Source organism: Zingiber officinale, chromosome 2B, assembly GCF_018446385.1.
Source record: "Zingiber officinale cultivar Zhangliang chromosome 2B, Zo_v1.1, whole genome shotgun sequence".
NCBI classification, from domain to species: Eukaryota; Viridiplantae; Streptophyta; class Magnoliopsida; order Zingiberales; family Zingiberaceae; genus Zingiber; species Zingiber officinale.
The window spans coordinates 76,034,106-76,055,719 of record NC_055989.1 but is presented as its reverse complement, the minus strand read 5'-3'; the positions used below and the strand labels follow the sequence as shown (position 1 = coordinate 76,055,719).

Here is a 21,614-nt window from a genome sequence, read left to right as displayed (position 1 = left end):
AGGGTTCAATCACACACATAATAACTATAAGCCATAATAGTTGGATCCTGCATCCACAAAGTTAGCACATCCTACTATTAACCTGCCTAAATTATATATGACATGTGCATAATTAAATTAATACCAAATACACAGAGGCAAAACCCTAGCTCTGATACCAATTGTTGGTTGCTACTCGGAAAACCTAGAGGTTCCACTGTACAAAAATTTTATACAAAGGTCTGAACCTTTTCCTAGCTACCATGTGTTCTTTTAAATTAAATTTTGGATCGCCTGCGGAACTTAACACGTTTGATCCAAAACTTATCTATTTGTTCTTTTAGGTTTTGACTTGGATCTCCTACGGAACTTAACATGTTCGACCCAAATCACCTTAAGTTATTAATTCCATTAAATATTAATTTCCATAATTGGTTCCCAGTACTGACGTGGCGAGGCACATGACCTTCTTGGATATGGGAGCAACCACCACCGACTAGACAAAACTTTTTATAGAAATCTAATATTTAATTTCCTAAAATAACTTTAGGTTAACCGAAAAGAACAATCAAATCACAAGGAAAAATAAAACAAAAGAACACAACTTCGAAAAGCATATTCGAAACACTAGAATCGTAAGCCTCTTGTATTTGGTATTATTTCCATAAATAACTAGCATGATGCGGAAAGAAAAATTACTAGTTATACCTTTTAGAAAGACCTCTTGATCTTCTACCGTATTCCTCTTCTAACCTCGGACGTTGTGTGGGCAACGATCTTCCGAGATGAGAACCACCAAGAACCTTCTTCTTCCTTGCAAATTTCGGCCATCAAAACTTCTTCTAGGATGAAGAGGTTCGGCCACCACCACCATGCTCCAAGGGATGCTTCTTTTCTCTCCTTCTCTCCTTCTTAGATCCGGCCACCAAAGCTATCTCCACCATGAGAAAGTTTCGGCCACACAAAGGAGAGGAGAGAAAACAAAGGGCCGGCCACACCCAAGGAAGAAAAGAGGGAGAAAAATAGAATAGAGTTGTTAGCCTTGAAGCCTCCTCTACCCCCTCTTTTATAATCCTTGGTTTTGGCAAATAAGGAAAATTTAATAAAAACTTCCTTAATTCTTTTGTCAATGAAAAGGAAAATTTATTTAATTAAAACAATTTTTTCTTTTCAAATTTCAGTGGCCGGCCACAACAATAAACTTCCAAGCAAATAAAATTTTAAACATCAATTAAAACTTCCTTATTTGCTTCCGGAAATTTATAAAATTTCTCCAATAATTTTATCCCTTCATGATTGGTTTATAAAAAGGAAACTTAATAAATTAAAATCTTTCTTTTAACATGTGGATAAAAAGAAAGTTATCTCTAAAAATTAAAATCTCTTTTAATCTACAAATAAGGAAATATATCAAATCTTTTCTTAATCTTTTGTAGAAACTTATAAAAGAGAATATTTAATTTTAAACTCTCTTTTAAATCATGAACATGGTTAAAAAGGAAAGTTTTCTTAAAATTTAAAATCCTCCTTTAAACAACAAATAAGGAAAGATTTCAAATTTTAAACTCTCTTTTAAACATGTAGATGATTTACAAATAAGGAAAGTTTTTACCAAAAATTAAAACCATCCTTTTAAACTACAAATAAGGAAAGAGATTAATCTCTTCTCTTAATCTTTTGTAGAAAGTTATAAAAGGAAATTTTTAATTTTTAAACTCTCTTTTAAAATCATGATATCCACATAAGAAATAATTTTAATAAAAATCCTTTTTAATATTCTAGTGGTCGGCCACCTAAGCTTGGGACCCAAGCTTTGGCCGGCCACCTACATCATCCACTTGGTTTTGGCCGGCCCTAGCTTGGGTTCCAAGCTAGCTTGGCCGGCCTCATTGGATGGGTAAGAAGGTGGGTATGCGGTGGGTATAAATCTCTATATACTAGAGGCTACGATAGGGACCGAGAGGAGGAATTGGTTTTGGTCTCCCGATGACGAACACACAACTTAATTTCATCAATAATAATTCATTCCACTAAAGAACTATTATTGAACTACCGTACCAATCCCAAATTAAATTTTGGGCTCCTTCTTATTATGAGTGTGTTAGTCTCCCTGTGTTTAAGATAACAAATGTCCACTAATTAAGTAAGTTACTGACAACTCGCTTAATTAATATCTAGCTCCAAGAGTAGTACCACTCAACTTCATTGTCATGTTGGACTAAGTCCACCTGCAGGGTTTAACATGACAATCCTTATGAGCTCCTCTTGGGGACATTCTCAACCTAGATCACTATGACACAGTTTCCTTCTATAATTAACAACACACACTATAAGTGATATCATTTCCCAACTTATCGGGCTTATTGATTTATCGAACTAAATCTCATCCATTGATAAATTAAAGAAATAAATATCAAATATATGTGCTTGTTATTATATTAGAATTAAGAGCACACACTTCCATAATAACTGAGGTCTTTGTTCCTTTATAAAGTCAGTATAAAAGGAACGACCTCAAATGGTCCTACTCAATACACTCTAAGTGTACTAGTGTAATTATATAGTTAAGATAAACTAATACCTAATTACACTACGACCTTCCAATGGTTTGTTCCTTTCCATCTTGGTCGTGAGCTACTGTTTATAATTTATAAGGAACCGATAACATGATCTTCTGTATGTGACACCACACACCATGTTATCTACAATATAAATTAATTGAGCAACTACATTTATCATAAATGTAGACATTTGACCAATGTGATTCTTATTTCTAGATAAATGTTTATATCAAAAGCTAGGCTTTTAGTATACACTCTAACATAACAATCACCACTCCAGGTACCTTTCAAAATGACAAGGTGAGTACTTCTTGTGATTTACCAGAAAATTCCATAGAGGTACCAATTATTGATTTTATTAGTTGTGATTCATTTCATGATATATTTTATACCCACACTAATATTCTCCTATTTCCTTTTTATCCCACATATGTGTGGGAGGTTGTTTCTTTTGATAATGTTGTAGGAGAATACAAGCTTCCGGAGTGGATGCTTGAACTGAAACGCCTCAGACCTCCAGAAGGAATTTGCAATGGAAAAATGAAGAATAAAAAGAATTTTAGTGGAACCACAATTACACCTCTACCGGTGTGGATTTTATTGCTAAATCTTCTTCAATCACCCGGAATCTAGGGGAGTTGGTTCTAATTTCACTTTCTTTTGCATTTTAATTCATGCTTTGTTAATAAATTCTTGCTTCACACGTTTCTTTAGTTTCATTTTCCTATATTTGCATTTTACTTCCACACTTTGTTTTCATACTTTGCATTTTGATTAGTTTACATAGCATGTTAGTGAATAAATCCTCCATGGGAATTTTCTAGTAATATTTTTAAGATGGTAAAAGCCTCTTAAATTTGATCATCAATTTTAGATCACATGACATGAAAATGGCTGACACCACTCTCCTCCTTAATTGCTGGGCTGCTTCCCGATCGGATGGTGTTGCCCCCGATCGAAGAAACTCCATGATGGATGTTCTCCAGTCGCTTGGAAACTCGAGGCCCTCCATCCGATCGACGTGCGCCACCAAAGATACTTGCTCAATTGGCTGCTGGATGACGACCGGCGTTATTGAACTTGCAAGTTTGGCTAACTCATCTGTAACCTGGTTTTCCGCTCGGGGTGTCTTCTGGATAATGACTTCTCTGAAATTGGCCTTGAGCTTTTCAAAGGCCTCAACGTAGAGTTTGAGCTGAGCGTTGTTAATCTCAAAAGTACCAGAGAGCTGCTGAGCGGCCAACTGAGAATCTGAATGCAGTGTCACCCGTCCAACCCCCACATGCCGGGCGGTTTGTAAGCCGGCTATAAGGGCCTCATACTCTGCTTCGTTATTTATAGCTCTATAATCCAGCCGGACGGATAAGTGCATCTTTTCTTCTTGGGGAGAGAGCAATAGCACGCCAATCCCGCTACCGAGCCGGGTGGACGATCCGTCCACAAATAATTTTCACATAGCTTCGGGCTCTGGCCTTTGCACTTCGGTGATAAAATCTGCCAAGGACTGTGCCTTTATCGCCGAGCGGGGTTGATATTGAATATCAAATTCACTCAACTCCGTTGTCCATTTGATGAGCCGTCCGAACGCTTCTGGATTCAACAGCACTCTCCCCAATGGGCTATTTGTCCGGACGATGATAGTATGCGCCAAGAAATAGGGACGGAGGCGCCGAGCGGCGAGGACCAAAGCAAAAGCCATCTTCTCGAGCCCAGTGTAGCGAGATTCAGCATCTTTTAAAATATGGCTTGGAAAATATACAGGTTCTTCTTCGCTCGCCCTTACTAGTGCCGAGCCGACTGCTTTCTCAGTTGAAGATAAATAGATATAAAGTGGCTCACCCATAGCTGGCTTGGCTAGCACCGGCAGAGAGTTCAAGTATGTTTTCAGATCTTCGAACACCCGATCGCATTCTTCGTCCCAGTGAAACTTAGTGGCTTTGCGCAAGATTTTGAAAAAAGGTAGGCTCCGGTCGAAGGTCTTGGAAATGAATCTGGACAAAGCAGTTATCCGACCGGTCAAGCGCTGCACTTCCCTCAGATTTCTTGGGGGCTGCATATCTTGTAGTGCTTTCACTTTGCAGGGATTTGCCTCGATGCCCCGCTCGGTCACTATGTATCCCAAGAAACGCCCGCCTTTTGCTCCGAACAGACACTTCTGAGGGTTCAGCTTAACTCCATACCTCCTCAGTGTTCGGAAAGTCTCCTCCATGTCTTTAAAAAGATCGGCCACTCGGAACGACTTGATGAGAATGTCATCCACATATACTTCCAGATTTCGCCCGATCTGCTCCTTGAACACTTTGTTCATCAAGCGCTGGTAAGTTGCTCCCGCATTTTTCAGTCTGAACGGCATCACATTGTAGCAGTAGGTGTCATCGGCTGTAACGAACCTTGACTCGAGCGGCACTTGATGGTACCCCTGATAAGCGTCGAGCATGCATATCAACTCGCAGCCGGCTGTGGAGTCCACCAGTTGATCGATCCGGGGCAGGGGATAAAAATCCTTTGGGCACGCCTTGTTAAGATCCCTGAAATCGATGCACACTCTCCACTTGTTGCCCGGCTTGGAGACTAGTACCACGTTCGCCAACCAGCTCGGGAACTGGACCTCGCGTATGTGGCCGGCCTCCAAGAGTTTCTCGACCTCCGCTCGGATGATTGCATTTTGTTCGGTGCTGAAGTCCCTCTTCCTTTGCTTCACAGGCCGAGCGTCCGGTCGGGCGTGGAGCTCGTGCTGTGCTATACTCGGTGAAATTCTGGGCAGCTCATGCGTCGACCAGACGAAGATATCACAGTTTCTCTGGAGGCATTTGACCACTTCCTCTTTCTGGCTTTCCTCCAGATCGGCCGCAATGAATGTGGTGGCCTCCGATCGGGTCGGATGGATCTGTACTTCCTCTTTTTCTTCATACACCAAAGAGGGAGGTTTTTCAGTTATGCCGTTTACCTCAATCCGGGGCGCCTTTTGAGCAGAATTGGCTTCTGCTTGCACCATCTCGACGTAGCATCGCCGAGCTGCCAGTTGATCTCCTCGTACTTCTCCCACTTTGTCTTCGACCGGGAACTTGATCTTCTGGTGGAAAGTGGAGACGGCCGCTTGGAATTCACTGAGAGCCGGTCGCCCCAATATTATGTTGTATGCCGACGGAGAGTCCACCATGACGAAGTTTGCAGTCCGCGTCCTTCTGAGCGGCTCCTCTCCCAGCGAGATAGCCAGTCGGACCTGTCCGACCAGCAAAACTTCATTGCCCGTAAACCCATAGAAGGGGGTTGTCATGGGCAGCAGCTCGGCTCGATCAATTTGTAGTTGGTCGAAGGCCTTTTTGAATATAATATTGACCGAGCTTCCTGTATCAATGAAAACATAGTGAATAGTGTAGTTGGCTATTACCGCTTTGATGAGGAGAGCATCGTCATGTGGCACTTCGACTTCCTCCAAGTCCCTGGGCCCGAAATTGATTTCGGGGCCGCTCGCCCGTTCTTGGCTACATCCGACCGCGTGGATCTGAAGTTGTCTGACGCTCGCCTTCCTTGCTCGATTAGAGTCACCTCCGGTCGGCCCACCAGATATAATGTTGATTTCACCTCGGGAAGTGTTGCTTCTATTTTCTTCTTCCCGATCGGACGGTCTATGCCGCTCCCTAGACATCCGGGGATTCTCCTGTCTCGGAGTATGATGCCGCTCGGGAGTCTGCCTTTGTTGCCTGTCAGGTACCATCCGATCGGCTTCACGAGGGCGCTGTCGCCTGTCAGACGATGGCGATCGACGGCAGCCACCCCGGGGCACGGGGTGGGCGATCAAGGGAAGGCTTCGGCAATCTCTTGTATTATGCGTGTCCGTCCGGTGAAATGAGCAAAACATTGGGGTCCATACCTTCTTTTTAGGTTTGGGCCGCTCGGCAGATACTTCTTGAATGGCGTGGGATCTTGCATGTTGCTGTGGGCGGGCTGCTTTAGCTCGCGGTCCTCTAGGCGGCTGATGAGCAGTGTGCGACTTCAGCTCGGCAGGTGGTGGACGCTCGGTTGGAGCTTCCTTCCTCCGAGCCGTCTGGGCTTCCTCCACATTGATATATTCATTTGCCCGGTGTAGCATATGACCGTAGTCTCGGGGCGGCTTCCGAACGAGCGAGCGGAAGAAGTCCCCGTCCACGAGGCCTTGCGTAAATACGTTCATCATTGTCTCGGAAGTGGCCGTTGGAATGTCCATGGTCACCCGGTTGAATCGCTGGATATAAGCTCTGAGCGGCTCTCTGGGCTCTTGCTTGATGGCGAATAAGCTCACGCTAGTCTTCTGGTAGCGCCGATTGCTTGCAAAATGGTGGAGGAAGGCCGTGCGGAAGTCTTTGAAACTTGAGATAGATCCGTCCGGCAATCTTCGAAACCACTGTTGAGCCGATCCCGAGAGGGTAGTTAGAAAAACCCGACACTTCATCCCATCTGTGTATTGATGAAGGGTAGCTGTATTGTCGAACTTACCCAAATGATCATCTGGGTCGGTGGTTCCATTGTATTCACCGATCGCCGGGGGCACATAGTGCTTTGGCAGAGGGTCCCGTAGAATGGCCTCCGAGAATTGCTGATTGATCCGCTCGGGAGAAGAGTCCGCTCGGGGGGCTTTGCCTTTTCTGTTGTCTCATATTGGCACTTCATCTGATGAAGATCCCCGCTCCCGATTTACTGCCGCGGCTTCAGGGGGCGTGCGGAATAGGGCCCGATGAAATGGAACCGTTGCTTGAGGTGCTTCCGCTCGGCCCCCTGATACCGATGTCGCTTGCTGCTCGATCCGCTCGGCTTGTGCCTTCTGTTTTTGTTCCACAAGCTTAGCTGCCCTTGACTCGATCAGAGCGTCGAGCTCCTCCGTGGAGAGCGTCATTGTATGCGGTCGTCCAGCTTCGTCCATTGCTTCCGATCGGATTCAGGAGCGTTCCCACAGACGGCGCCAAATTGATCCTGTCCGAATCGCTGAATCAATAGACGCTGGGCACGTGGCGCTCTCCTGGTTGCTGACGTAGATCTCCGACCGGTCGTTCGACGCTCTGGCGAACCTGCAAAGAAGTCAGGCCGGGAAGGGGTTTCCGGCGACGACCCTCCGACGCTCAAGTCAGGCAAGTGGACAGCAAAGAAGTGACTCAGAATATCTAAGAACGCATACCTCCAATGAAGGGTGAGGCCCTTTATATAGAGCTACGAAGAGGCTCGCGCACACATACCGAGGCACGTACGTGTCCCCAGCCCATACCTCAGCATGAGCTTGTCAGACAAACTTACCTGACACCATACTGTTATAGTCCGAGCACGTCTCTGATGGGACAACGGAACCCTCTGTCATAAGATTCTGCGTATGACCTACTCGTCGAACATATCCGCCGTCAGAAGATGTTCCCTTGTCCTTTTCCCCTTTTTCTCCATGTCGAGCGTCCGGCCGGTCGGCCGCTCCCTCGCATCCGGCCGGTCGTATGTGCTGGCTCACCTCAATCTGATTCTCGGTCGTGTGCTCTGTGGACTGTTCGCAGTGTTGCTACTTTATGTCTTCGGCCGAGCGGGCTACCTGCTCGGCCATACGACTCTGTTCAACATGAGCGTCGGAACCCCGGCTCCCCGCCGGGGTGTCTTTGCTTCCGTTTAGAACCCGGTCGTCCAGTCGGTCCACTCTTGTCCGGTCGACCATTTAACATTTTGACTTCCACGTGGCGTTGACTCCCTGGAACGGGGGTCCCCTGTTCTTACCGCCGGATCATTCATGAATTTACAAGAATTCAATTTTTTTCTTGATTCTACAAATCTACCATATGGTTGCCGACTTGGCTACACCTTGGAGGCTGATCCAGTCCGAAAGCTGGGGATGTGGCTTGAAAGTTGACGAAACGAAGACTCCATATGCTCTTGCAATACAAAAACATCAGCGTCGGGTCGGAAAGAGATTTCCAATGTTGGGTTCCGGAAGTTAATTCTCCGATGCTCAAGTCAATCTCCGACAATGTAGTGAATAGTAGAAATACCACAACAAAGTGCTTGTAGAATGATGAAGTTGCGCATACCTCCTGTAAATGGGAACCCCTCTTTTATAGCGCCACTATAGTGTCTATGCACGTATCTCAAAGTGTGCACACATTTCCCAAGTGTCCTATGAAAAGATAAGTCAAAAAGTATTTTTGACACATTTCCTTAAGTAAACATACATATTTTTTATGTGACAGGATGGAAGCTTCCAAAATACCATTTGCCTATAGGACATGCTCCTTTGTCAGTGGCGCAAACCCCTAAAAGGATACGATGAGATAGGTAGATGGGTCCTATTATAGGTCGAGCGATGATCACTCCGCTAGGGCACCCCCACTCAATTGTGTCCCTTGGATTTGCTGGCTTGGTCCCTTGTTTCCCGACTATCATGGGTTACATTCGTCCGAACAACCATGTCGCTGGGTCAGTGAGACATGCTCATTGCAGATCATCGTTTACCTCTTGACTCCATCTACAAGCATGTACAAGCCACTCGACACCTCTGTCCCGCCGATCGGACTCTCATTCGTCCGATCATCCGATCGGACTGGACGACATGATCCCTTGATCATTTTTGACCTCAGCTTTTACGTCAGCCAATCTTCCGTTGACTTATTTTTGGTAGAACCTCTCTTCACCATCACACAAAGGCATTCAAGATTAATTATATATCTACCGTTTGAACCTATGCACTATAGAACATTTTCCTCGTGTGAAATAAAAAAGCTTAGAAATTGACAACTAAGTGAAAAACCGATTGCGCTTCTAAATTTATCCAATAGGCAAAAGGGAGGAAGACAGCCCATCTAGGGAGAGAGACTGCCCACTTTCCGAATTAGTTAAGGCTATAAGGGTTTGAATATCTTGATTATATATATATATATATTAGTGTCTTCCTTTCTCTCAATTCCTTTCGGTTGCACATACTTTCTCTGAGAACTTGAACAGAAACACATTTCCATAGCAAGTTAGGGATTCAAACAAATACAAAGGCATTCCACATAAACAATAACACAATCACTGAATAAATTACAGGAACATGGGGCAAGAATTGGAACCGTGACACTGCCATTTTTATTGGAGGTGCTGTAGAGATTGTGGGTTTTGAAATAAGCCTTACAAATAAATGAAATGGGAATGACAGTTTTACGACTTGTCGAACATCAGAAAAGGAATGAATCCTACTGTAAATTATGTGAGTTGGGTTTCACCAAGAACTCTGTTGATGCGACAAGATGCAGTTGCTTCTATGAGATGGGTTCTGAGTGTGAGAAGCTTGCCGAGTGTTTTGTGCAGGCAAATGGTCCTACTTCTTCGGTTTTGCGTTTCACCTGTTGAAAACGACGATAGTAGAATATTCAATACAAAGATTATGAAACATCTAATGTGAAGACATTAGTTGCTTGAAAGAAAAAAAATAGAAGCATTGAAGATTTTCCACTTCAAAAACATGAGGTGGAGTTGGAACTTGTAAGGAGTTTGATTACTTTTTTTCCTTGAAACAAATCCATTCATCTATTGATGGAAACTCAAAGAACATGTCTATTATGTTAAAGGAGGATTCTGGACCTGAGACCTTGACAATGATTTCTGAAGTCCTTACTGACTTATAAGAAGGATTTCCAAGATGTGTTTTCAACTTACATTATAAAGTCTCCACAAAATAATCTTCAAAAATCCATATTTGCGTAACATTGGACTCGCTGAAAGGTAAGTTATAGTTCTCTGGACAGGTATTAAAATGTCGGTAATTGGTTAACTAATTACCTTTCCTATGGACATTTCCCTCCACCATTATTCTAAAGCTGGGCATATCTCAAACATAAAAGATTATCTATTAATAATATTTAAATTAATTAAATTAAACTAGTGTTCTCTCTACCCTTTGCATCTTCCGTTCTAATAGATTCAACTCTACTAGGCTATCTCACCTATGGATATTTCCCTACTTCATGCAAATATCCTGGCTTTGTTCAATTGTGGGTAGAAGCAAATCTAATTGAGAGACTAAGCTTCATGGATGAGATGTACATAATTAAAAAAAGCATGCCATACAATGATCTGAAGTGAATAATCTATATTCACCAGACATTTCCATGCTAAGAAAATGGGACATACCGGTGACCATGGGCCTGGTTCAGAAAGAGTCTTGTCAGGTGGAGAATTTTGTACGGGACCTGTCTTCAACTCTAATATATCCTGTTGATATTGATTACTGATTAGTTAGCGCTTGCAGTAATGCGTTAAAGAAGAACTTTCTGGAATAATGCTATTCAATAAGAACACAATGTACATAAATGCTTCATCTTCAAAAAGATATAGCATGTTCAATAAATAAAATAATAGAGTAAATCAGAAATAGACACAATATAACATAGCAATAGCTCTCTCAAATCATATCCTTCATACAGCTTTGTTATGATGTTAAATTAAGCATTAATATTAATAAATAATTTCAGGAACGTATCATGCATCTATAAATTCCAGGAAAACAAACAAACAGACTTATTTTAAACGTGTATGTATATGTTAAGTGCTGTTCATGTTTATACCAGAGAACACGTTTAAAAATAGAAGATATCACCTCCCCAAATGTCTCAATTTCAGCTAACCACTCCTCACTAAATGGGACTGCATTCAGTTTCAGATGGCAGATATCTTGCTTCCCTTTATCCTTCTGTTCATTCTTGCTGCCACTGCACAGAATTTTCCCAAACAATGGTGCATCTGCTTATCAATTTACAATGGAACAAGCAGAAAGGAACTTGGCTAATATCAATACTTACTTTTGCAACAAGGATTCCACTTCTTTTGAGTTGATATGATCCCCATTAACACACTCAATATTATGATCTTGAACTTCACAGCTCGCTGAAAGTGAAGTTAGAGAATCCTCCGAAGTACTAGTCAATCTAAAAGATGAATAATTTGTTCCATAATTTTCTGTTTCAGCAGGCATGTCAGGCTTTTGAGATGGAGAATCAAGCATTTCTGAATTGCTAATCATATCACAATCAGAGTCAGGCACAGTGCTGGATCTCAAATACGATCTGCTTTCATGTTCATTGCCTGTATCTAGAGCTAAAGAACCATCTGCTTCAGAACTGCTAGATTTAGACAAAGTCAAAGATGCTCTAGTAGCTGACAAAGAAGGAAAATCAACTACTCTATCTGAGAGGACAAGCTCTGGATCTTGATTTATGTGTAAATTCCCAGCTGCCAGTTCATCCCCTCCTGAAATGGCATCTGTAACAAATTGTGCATATGCTGGTGATGATTGTTTGGCCTTGTTATCTTCTGTGGAAAGACGTTCATCTATCTGAGTTTCATTTAGTACCCCAAGAGAGCATGCCTGAGATGCATTTTCAGAAGATTCAAACTCAATCACAATTTTTTTTGGTCAGTGGGAATGTATGATTCATATTCTCATGGACATTAACTTTAAAATACCTTGGCTATTTTGGCTCCATCAACCAAAGGGTTGTCATCAAGAATTGTGTTGCTTGCATAAGCCACTTCCTTAACTATATCCACCTTAGCTGTTGAAATGTTCTCTCTCCTTGATGGATGCAGTGCATTTCCATTAGATGTGGGTAAAGAGCTAGTTGCGAAAGAATTCTCCATTTTGCTTGCTATTGTAGTTCCAGCGAAAGATCTTGGGGCAACAGAACCATTAATTGATTTTTCCTTAGCAGATGCAGGCCAAATCTTCAATCCATCCACTGATGTTACGTTCGTTGTTTTTCCATGTGGAATACTAGGTCTGAACTGATGAACAGTTCTTTGAGATTGGCTACCAGATCGAGGAACCTTTCCCTGTAAAATTAATAAAATTAATTATTCATCTCAGAGAATAGATAAGATTGGGAAAAATAATACTGCCCACCTAGACAGCTGATTTTCATCTACATGGCTAAACATGTATACAGAAGAAAGGGCAGTTTTAGTCCTCGTAATTTTAATGGGTAAAGAGTGATCTGGGTGTTGAGTTTTAATTCAATTCCTTTTGTTTAGTCCCATATTGCTAAGCTAAGAAGTTTGGAAGTTCTTATATATGGAACCCTTCCATGCTAGCTTAGCAAAGTTAAGAGGACCTACACGCATGTGCGGGCCAAGCCCAAATCAAGTGGTTTCGGAGGGTTCGAGCCGGAAATCCATAAACCGGGCGCAACGCACGCGATCATCGCGCGCAAGGGAGGTGCAAATCTCCAGCTCGTGGGCCTTGCGTTTGCGGGCGACCTAGTTTATTTTTGTTGGTCCGGTTTGATTCTGTCCCTCGCACCTTGTGATTCAATTCTGTCCGCATGAGGAAGCAGAAGCGACGCACGCTTTGCTTCTTGCACTGCTTCAAGTGTATAAATACACTTCCTCCATTCCTTGTTCAACACACCAAAGCATTCTGCTCTCTTCTTCCCTCTCTAATGCGTGCTTCTTCTTCTTTTCCCTTTGTTCTGCGCGATCTGAGGTTGAGTCCGAGTGCGCCGTTCGTCTTGGAGTGCACCTATGAACGACGCGAGTGGTTGTCGAATCTTGGGAGAATTTTGCCGGAGAGCCTCTGCACCATGGGCGGCAATAAATTCTCTGAAGACAGTCGACACGCCGACGCTTCAACCGGAGATACCAATTTCTCAACCTTACTCTTTCATTTATCTGATTATTGCATGCTTGCTACTGTTTTGGTGCAATTATATTATTGAGTTACTGCTGTAGTTCAAACAACAATTTTAGAGAATTTATTATAAGCATCAGTGAACATGATGAATGATAGGATAACGGGGTCTGATGAGGCTAGTGCCAGACCCGAGAAATTCTTCGGGCAAAACTTCAGACGTTGGCAACAACGGATGAAATTTTGGCTTACTACGCTAGGGCTATTCTCCGTTATAGAAACAGATCCTCCTTCACCTAATGAAGAGGAACCTGCCTATAGTGCTGCCTTACAGAGGTTTAAGCAAAGGGATTATCTTTGCCATGGGAGGATCCTATCTGCCCTCTTAGACGCACTATTTGATGTGTACTGTTCAACAACTTCGGCTAAAGAACTATGAAAATCTTTGGATAAAAAATACAATTCCGAAGATTCTGGTTTAGAAAAGTACACTGTGGCAAAATTCCTAAACTTCAAAATGGTTGAAGGCAAATCTGTGGTTGAGCAGACACATGAATTCCAAGTTCAAATTCATGGTCTTGCTGAAAGAGATATGCCATTACCCGAAAAATTTCAGGTCTTGTCTATCATCGAAAAATTGCCTCCGAGTTGGGAAGATTTTGGCATGACTCTTAAACATAGAAGAGGTAAAATCTCTCTAGAAAATTTGATGATTGCCTTAAATATCGACGAAGAACATCGGAAGCAACATAAAGATGATGATAAAAGAATGTCCATGGATTTTATTCCAAAGGCAAACATAGTAGTCTCATTCGACAAGAAAAAATACAAAAATCAGAAAATGAAGAACAAGATGAAACCAAAACCAAAGATTCAAAAGAAAAATGGAACCAAGCCGTGCTGGGCATGTGGACAAGTTGAACATTATGCCAAATTCTGCCCCAAGAAGAAGAACCAGAGCAATATGTCCAACACCAAGGCACAAGCAAATGTTGTGACTGCTAGTGACGACACCAACGATAGGTTTGTTACCTTCAAACCTGAACTAAATTTGATCTATCAACCCAATGAATGGTTAGTTGATACAGGTGCTAATGTGCACTGTTGTGCTGATCGCTCTGATCAGGTAATTGAAGGCACTTCCGTGGCCATGGGGAACCATTCTGCAGCCAGGGTGTTTGGGATAAGGCAAGTTGACCTGAGGTTCACCTCTGGAAAAGTCCGATCACTGCATGAGGTGTATCATGTTCCAACGGTCCGTCGGAATCTGATTAGCGGGTCAAAGTTAGTCCGTGCTGGTTATGAGTTGAACTTTAAATGTAATAAAGTTGTAATATTATATTTAGGAACCTTTATTGGAAAAGGTTACCTTAATGAAGATTTATTTAAACTCAATGTAGAAAATGTTACCTTAAATAAAACTACTGATATTGGTTGTTCATATAACATTGAGTCTTATGATATATGGCATGACAGATTAGGACATGTCAATTTTAATACCGTGAAAAGGATGATGAACCTAGACATGATTCCTAAGCATGCTATAAATGATAAGAAAAAATGTGAAGTTTGTGTGCAATATAAACAAACCTGAAAACCCTTCAAATCAGTTGAGAGAAATTCTGATATTTTAGAATTGATCCATACTGACTGTTGTGAGTTTAACGGTGTAATAACGAGAGATCATAAAAGGTATTTCATCACCTTCATTGATGATCACTCTCGTTATTGTTATGTTTATTTGCTGAAAACCAAGGATGAAGCTTTAGATAAATTTATGATTTTTAAATCTGAAGCTGAGAATCAAACAAATAAATCTGTTAAGAGGTTAAGGTCTGATAGGGGTGGAGAGTTTACCTCGAACCTGTTTCAAAAATTTTGTCAAGATACAGGTATAATTCACGAGGTAACTGCTCCATATAGTCCTCAATCCAACGGTATAGCAAAACGGAAAAATCAAACCCTTGAAGATATGATTAATTCCATGTTAGGCAGTTCTGGGTTACCCAACTTCATGTTGGGGGAAACTCTATACACTGCATGTCATGTGTTAAATAGAGTCCTCATGAGATCTAGGGATAAAAACCCATATGAGCTTTGGAAAGGCCGGAGGACAAGTTTGAAATACCTTAAAGTGTGGGAGTGCCTTGCAAAGGTATTAGTACCTGAACACAGAAGGAAAAAACTTGGTCCAAAGACCGTAGATGGTATCTTCTTGGGTTATGCTCAAAATAGTATTGCATATAGGTTTCTGATTATTAAATCTGAAATTTCTGGAATAGATGCAAATACTATTGTAGAACTTCGTGATGCTACATTTTTTGAGGACATATTTCCTATGAAGACGAGAACACCTCAGTCTATATCTAGTATTCCTACTAGAGATATGTCTGCTTCCGTAGAGGCCCCATTATCCGTAGAAGGTACACCTTCCTCAAGTCACTCTAGACTAGATGAATCTAGTGAGCATATAAAATTGAGAAGGAGCAAGAGGCAACGTGTGTCTACGGATTTAGGCCAGGACTTTATCACCTATAATATAGAAAGTGACCACCCTGTGACATATAGAGATGCTATGGCTTCTCCTGAAGCTAAGCACTGGAAAGAGGCCATTAAAAGTGAAATGGACTCTATTATCTCTAATGCCACTTGGGAGTTGGTAGATTTACCTCCTGGGTGTACCACTATAGGATGTAAATGAGTGTTTAAGAAAAAACTAAAACCTGATGGGTAAATAGATAAATTCAAAGCCCGCCTAGTTGCTAAGGGATTCAAACAGAAAGAAGGGATTAACTATTTTGACACTTATTCTCCTGTTACCAGAATTACTACAATCCGAGTGTTAATAGCATTGACATCCATATATCATCTTGAGGTCCATCAAATGGATGTCAAAACGGCATTCCTAAATGGAGATCTTGAAGAAGAGATATATATGGATCAGCCTGAGGGACATGTAGTTTCTGGAAATGAGAATAAAGTCTGTAGGTTAGTCAAATCTCTTTATGGTTTGAAGCAAGCCCCAAAGCAGTGGCACGAAAAATTTGATAGAGCTATGCTATCGTTTGACTTTGAAATGAATGACTCTGATAAATGTGTGTATGCTAAAATGAAAGGTGATAATTGTATTATCTTATGTTTATATGTAGATGATATTCTACTTTTTGGTTCTAACCTTTTTATTATTAATGAGACTAAGGCCCTCTTAAGTGGTAAGTTTGATATGAAAGATATGGGTTGTGCTGATATGATTTTAGGGCTGAAGTTGACTCGATCAACTGATGGAATAGCAATTTCTCAGTTACTCTATGTTGAGAGAGTATTAGAGAAATATGGCTATAGCCAAGTTAAATCTGTCGTCACACCTTATGATCCTTCAAAAACTCTCCACAAGAATAAAAGTGGTGTGGCAGTGTCTCAATTAAGATACTCACAAATAATAGGTAGTCTAATGTATTTAGCAAATTGTTCTAGACCTGATATTTCTTTTGCTATATCGAAATTGAGCAAGTTTACCAACTGTCCGGACAGAACGCATTGGGATGTATTAGACATAGTACTCAGATACCTAAAAGGTACTATATCCTTAGGCTTGTGGTATGGGAGATTCTTTGCAGTCCTGGAGGGATATAGTGATGCTAGTTGGATAGCTGACACGCTGAGTGTAAAGGCGTTACTGGTTATGTCTTTACACTTGGAGGCGGTGCAGTTGCTTGGAGGTCTGTTAAACAGACGATTATAACCCATTCTACATCTGAAGCAGAATTGTGTGCTTTGGATATCACAGTAACTGAAGCTGATTGGCTTAAGGGTCTTTTTTATGAAATTCCCTTGATGATAAAGCCAATACCTTCCATTTCAATACACTGTGATAATCAAACAACAATAGCTCAGATTAGAAGTTCCAAGTATAACCAAAAACAGAAGAGACATGTACGAATAAGATTAAAGTCTATTCGTGAGTTAATGTCTCTTGGAGTGGTGTCATTGGACTTTGTAAGTTCAAAGGACAATATTACTGATCCACTCACTAAAGGACTTGATTCTGAGAAAATCAAGAGATCCAGTAAGGGAATGGGACTGAGGCCTGTCCTGGTTTCATCTATAGCGGCAACCCAACCTATCTGATTGGAGATCCCAAGAAGTAGGTTCAATGTGGTATAAACAAGCTATAAGGGTGAATCGTAAGCATCAAATTGATTGAGATGTAATCTCATAGTCTCTTCCTTGGATAGATGCTTGACTGCTAGTAAGGATGAGCTTAGAAGCTCTTAATGAGTTCAAGGTCTTAATGACAGGATGATCGCAGTACATCCTTGGAGAACTCACCTATGTAAGTGTAACTATGGGGCCGCAGTATGGGGGTCTAGGCAACTCTCCTTAGCACTTATGAAACAAGATTCGGTGGCATGGCCGTAATGCACCAACCCAGAAGGATTCAACCGTCGCCCGTGATGAGTTGTTACCAATTGATTTTCACATATAAAAGGTTAAAGATCAAGACTGAGTTCTCTTCAAACCTATGTGAATAAGATTGGTGTACTTAGGTGAAAATTCAAACTGGAAGGTATTTTCACTAAAAGCTCATTACAACTAAGCCTCAGAACATATCTTTGTTTTCGACCAAAATAATTTGAATTAGTGGGGGATTGTTGAGTTTTAATTCAATTCCTTTTGTTTAGTCCCACATTGCTAAGCTAAGAAGCTTGGAAGTCCTTATATATGGAACCCTTCCATGCTAGCTTAGCAAAGTTAAGGGGACCTACCCGCATGCGCGGGCCAAGCCCAAATCAGGTGGTTTCGGGGGGTTTGAGCAGGAAATCCCTAAACCGGGCACGACGCACGCGATCATCGCGCGCAGGGGGGGGGGGGGTGCAAATCCCCAACTCGTGGGCCTCGCGTTTGCGGGCGGCCTGGTTTGTTTTTGCCAGTCTAGTTTGGCGACCTGGGTTATTTTTGTTGGTCCGGTTTGGTTCTGTCCCTCGCACCTTGTGGTTCGGTTCTGTTCGCGTGAGGAATCGAAGCAGCGCGACGGCACCTGTTCGGTTCTGTCCGCATAAGGAAGCGAAGCAGCGCACCCGCGCGTGAGGAAGCAGAAGCGGCGCACGCTTTGCTTCTTGCACTGCTTCAAGCTGTTTCAAGTGTATAAATATACTTCCTCTATTCCTTGTTCAACACACCAAAGCATTCTGCTCTCTTCTTCCCTCTCTAGTGCGTGCTTCTTCTTCTTTTCCCTTTGTTCTGAGGCTTGGTTCTGCGCGATCTGAGGTTGAGTCCGAGTGCGCCGTTCGTCTTGGAGTGCACCTACGAACGACGCGAGTGGTTGTCGGATCTTGGGAGAATTTTGCCGGAGAGCCTCTGCACCGTGGGCGGCAATAAATTCTCTAAAGACAGTCGGCACGCCGGCGCTTCAACCGGAAATACCAATTTCTCAACCTTACTCTTTCATTTATCTGATTATTGCATGCTTGCTACTGTTTTGGTGCAATTATATTACTGAGTTACTGTTGTAGTTCAAACAACAATGGGTAACCAGAAGATCAAACTGAGATGAGTTACTTCTAGTGATGTCAGAATATCAAGTATAAAAAATATCACCTAAAGGTAGCCTCCTTTTCTATGGACTTGGAACCAACTTAAATGAAGTATAAAAATAAGCACACTCCTACACGCCCTTTTGATGTACTTGAAACTAACAATAGACAAATATCAACATATACACTCAGAAAACACAACAGGGGTTGGGAGTTATCTTTGTCAATAATGTATTTCCATTCAAACAAGCCTGACTAATCCTGTGATCCAATTATCAAATGGCACCTTAATTAAATTAGAGTGACCTTGAACATTTCAAACCCTCATGCATCCAATATGCAACGATTACAAATTTTGTAGCAACTTCACTATTAATTATATGTTATACCTTCTGAAAAAATCCTAGTGATGGAGAAGGCATCCGCAACCCAGATAGTTTTGCATGTAAAACAGCATCTCCATAAACTTTTTTAGGAAGTGATGAAGATCCATTAGCAGAGATAGAAGAAATGGCTGTTCCCTTCACCACTTTAGAAATTGATGAACTTTCAGTTGCACCTTTATTTATTTGTGGAACCTGAAAAGTATAAAATCTTGTCTCAAAGAATCTACACTTTGATCAATGGATACAAAGATAAATTGAATGAAGATAATACTATTGCTAAGATAATGTTGTAACTTGGTGTCAAGATTCAATGTAAAAAAAAGGCAGTTGAAATATCTTTCTCCTCACCAACGGTCTAGAACAATCAATTGCAGAAGGTTTCATTGATAGAGAACAGGCAGATTGTTTTCTGGTGTTTGATTGAAAACACCTCATTTGAAGAGTACGCTCCTCCATGTTAACTGCAAATTTAGAATAGAAGGCTTAGCATGGTCAATGAGTTACATTATTCTACATGGCAAACTTCACAATACCTTCTTGACAAAAAAAAATGTACCTGCATTGACACTTGTATTGGAATTAAAGTTCCTCACAGAAGGGATGGCATCCCTAGAGGTCATTGGAATAGAAGCAGTATGTGACTTTGCAGGCACGAGCTTTGGAATTTTGGATGTAGGATTTGCAGCATTTGTGTTTGCAATTCTCTTTTGCGTATAACAAAGTTAAGTCTACAATCAAGTGATTGCTTATTCAATTTTATGAAAATATGACTTATGGAGATAATTGTAGTAGAAATCTCTGTTGCATGAATGAAACCATGAATCCCAGATCATAAAAGAGCAATCTTATCTTTGCATCAAGGCAGAAAGTGGCAAAAGGATATGAAGATGGAGTTGCTAATCTAGATGCGACTCTTCCAATGATCCTGCTTGAGGATTTGGTTCCTTCAGCCTAGACGTTGCAAATATAATGGCTTAGAGGGAGTTGAACCCTCACAGTATTAGGAACAAAATGCAACTCATATCTTGAAAAACAATAACCTTTACCTCTTGCAGTTCTTCCCAAATTGAAGCATTTAACTTGCTATGTAGATTCTCTGCTTTAAATTGTATGTTGTTTTTGCTTGCAGAAAGTGCATCCATTTTGCCATAGAACTTCTGGTGGTCAACAGCATTGACGGGAGTTCTATCATGGAGTCCTAGTAGTGGTGACATCTGTCCATTGACCACAGAAAGAACCTTCTCCTTCGACCTCAAGGAAGATCCACTAAGGACACACAGCTCCAATGGATTGAGCACACCTATTAATACAGTGAATTATTCAGGGAACTCAACAAGTAGCTTGTCAGATTATTTTGATTAAAAAAACCTTCTTCAGTGAAAAATGCTGGGTTCCAAGCTAAGCTTTTCCTCAAGTTAACACCATTATCCTTTTTGCTCCTCTTCTGTGTTGTTCCCAATTTAGAAAAAGTTGACATGTCCAAACTGTCTTCTTCAATAGAGGATAAATTCTCCTTGTCCAAATGTTTGGGTGATTGACAATAGTGGTTTAGATCAACCTTATAATCCAGCAATCCTACATCTGATAAGATGAAGTCACAAGCAAAATTCAAATTTCATTGCATACCCATTCTATCTTAAAAGGAAGAAAAATGAGCAACCAGAGTGAGTTTAGAGCACTGATATGAAATTATAAGCAGCTGACTATTCCCAAGTGCCTCAGAGAGTAGCTGAGCAACACAAACCCGGCAAGCATGAAAGAAATGCCTAAAACAGGATTACTGAAAATAACTATTGACTCCAAGAGACTATTAGTCAGAATTCAGAAGGAGGAAAAAACTTAGAAATAAAAATTTTTAGATTCTAGCGACAGATTATACGCAGGACATCTAGAAAGGATTTTTTTTCTGCTTATAATCTGTCGCTAGAATCTAGAAAATAAGCTGACAACATCGGAAAGAATGGATTTTTTTCTGACTAGACAAGCAACCTCAGTGATCAGCTTTTCACTTCACATAGAAAAACCGTTTAAATCACAGATTGAACAACGCCAAATATAGAAGGAACACCGTAAAGCTTCGAATTAACATCTAGGTCACAATAACAGGGAAAAAATCACGAATTTATCTGGATAAGAAACCCTAATTCGCGAAGTGTGACTAAAGGAACTCACCTGATAATGAGCCAGGACTTGCCACCGGCGGCGGCACCGATGACTCGACGTCTTCCTCCGCCACGGTAAAGGACGGATCGGGGGGTTCCGAGAGTGAGCCCATCTCATCTCCGGCTCCGAGATGCGATCTCGATCTCGATCCCGCTGCGGCCGTCTTCCGTGTTTGTTTGGAGGGCGGACTCGAGCGGGAAAATATAATTTAAAGATTTGGAAATCCGGTTTACTTACCAGACCGGTTTGGGTTTGGGTTTGGGTCCATTCAACCTCTTATTGGTAATTGCACTTATTCCAACCGACTGATCCACGGAAAATTTGACTGACAGATAATAAAGAAACGGTTCACGGAAGTTCGAATTTTAAACGGGCGTAATTA

At 41.6% G+C, this 21,614-nt stretch overlaps 1 protein-coding gene across 2 annotated transcripts; it reads right to left on the bottom strand.

Annotated features, from left to right (window-relative positions):
- Window positions 1–9,480: 9,480 nt before the first annotated feature.
- On the bottom strand, window positions 9,481–21,408 carry LOC122045922. Of its 2 annotated transcripts, none has more exons than XM_042606356.1 (12): window positions 21,242–21,408; window positions 20,438–20,650; window positions 20,116–20,369; window positions 19,953–20,020; window positions 19,626–19,780; window positions 19,418–19,530; window positions 19,073–19,261; window positions 11,991–12,356; window positions 11,327–11,892; window positions 11,125–11,236; window positions 10,659–10,739; window positions 9,481–9,871 (listed from the first exon to the last, which is right to left on the bottom strand). In XM_042606356.1, the coding sequence occupies exons 1-12, from the start codon at window positions 21,342–21,344 to the stop codon at window positions 9,788–9,790; spliced, it is 2,304 nt and encodes a 767-aa protein (XP_042462290.1). In that variant the 5' UTR covers window positions 21,345–21,408; the 3' UTR covers window positions 9,481–9,787. The 2 variants fall into 2 exon arrangements, 1 of the variants encoding a protein (XP_042462290.1); XR_006130148.1 differs by having other exon boundaries at window positions 9,804–9,871; window positions 11,093–11,236.
- Between the last annotated feature and the right edge of the window lie 206 nt (window positions 21,409–21,614).

What these genes read in the sequence shown, in the direction of transcription:
- LOC122045922 (XM_042606356.1), bottom strand. Translation starts at nt 21,344, where the DNA reads ATGGGCTCACTCTCGGAACCCCCCGATCCGTCCTTTACCGTGGCGGAG. An exon ending in TTGATTGTTCTAGACCGTTG is followed by an intron (nt 19,262 to 19,417) that starts GTGAGGAGAAAG and finishes TATACTTTTCAG; the next exon opens with GTTCCACAAATAAATAAAGG. An exon ending in GTGGAATCCTTGTTGCAAAA is followed by an intron (nt 11,237 to 11,326) that starts GTAAGTATTGAT and finishes AATTCTGTGCAG; the next exon opens with TGGCAGCAAGAATGAACAGA.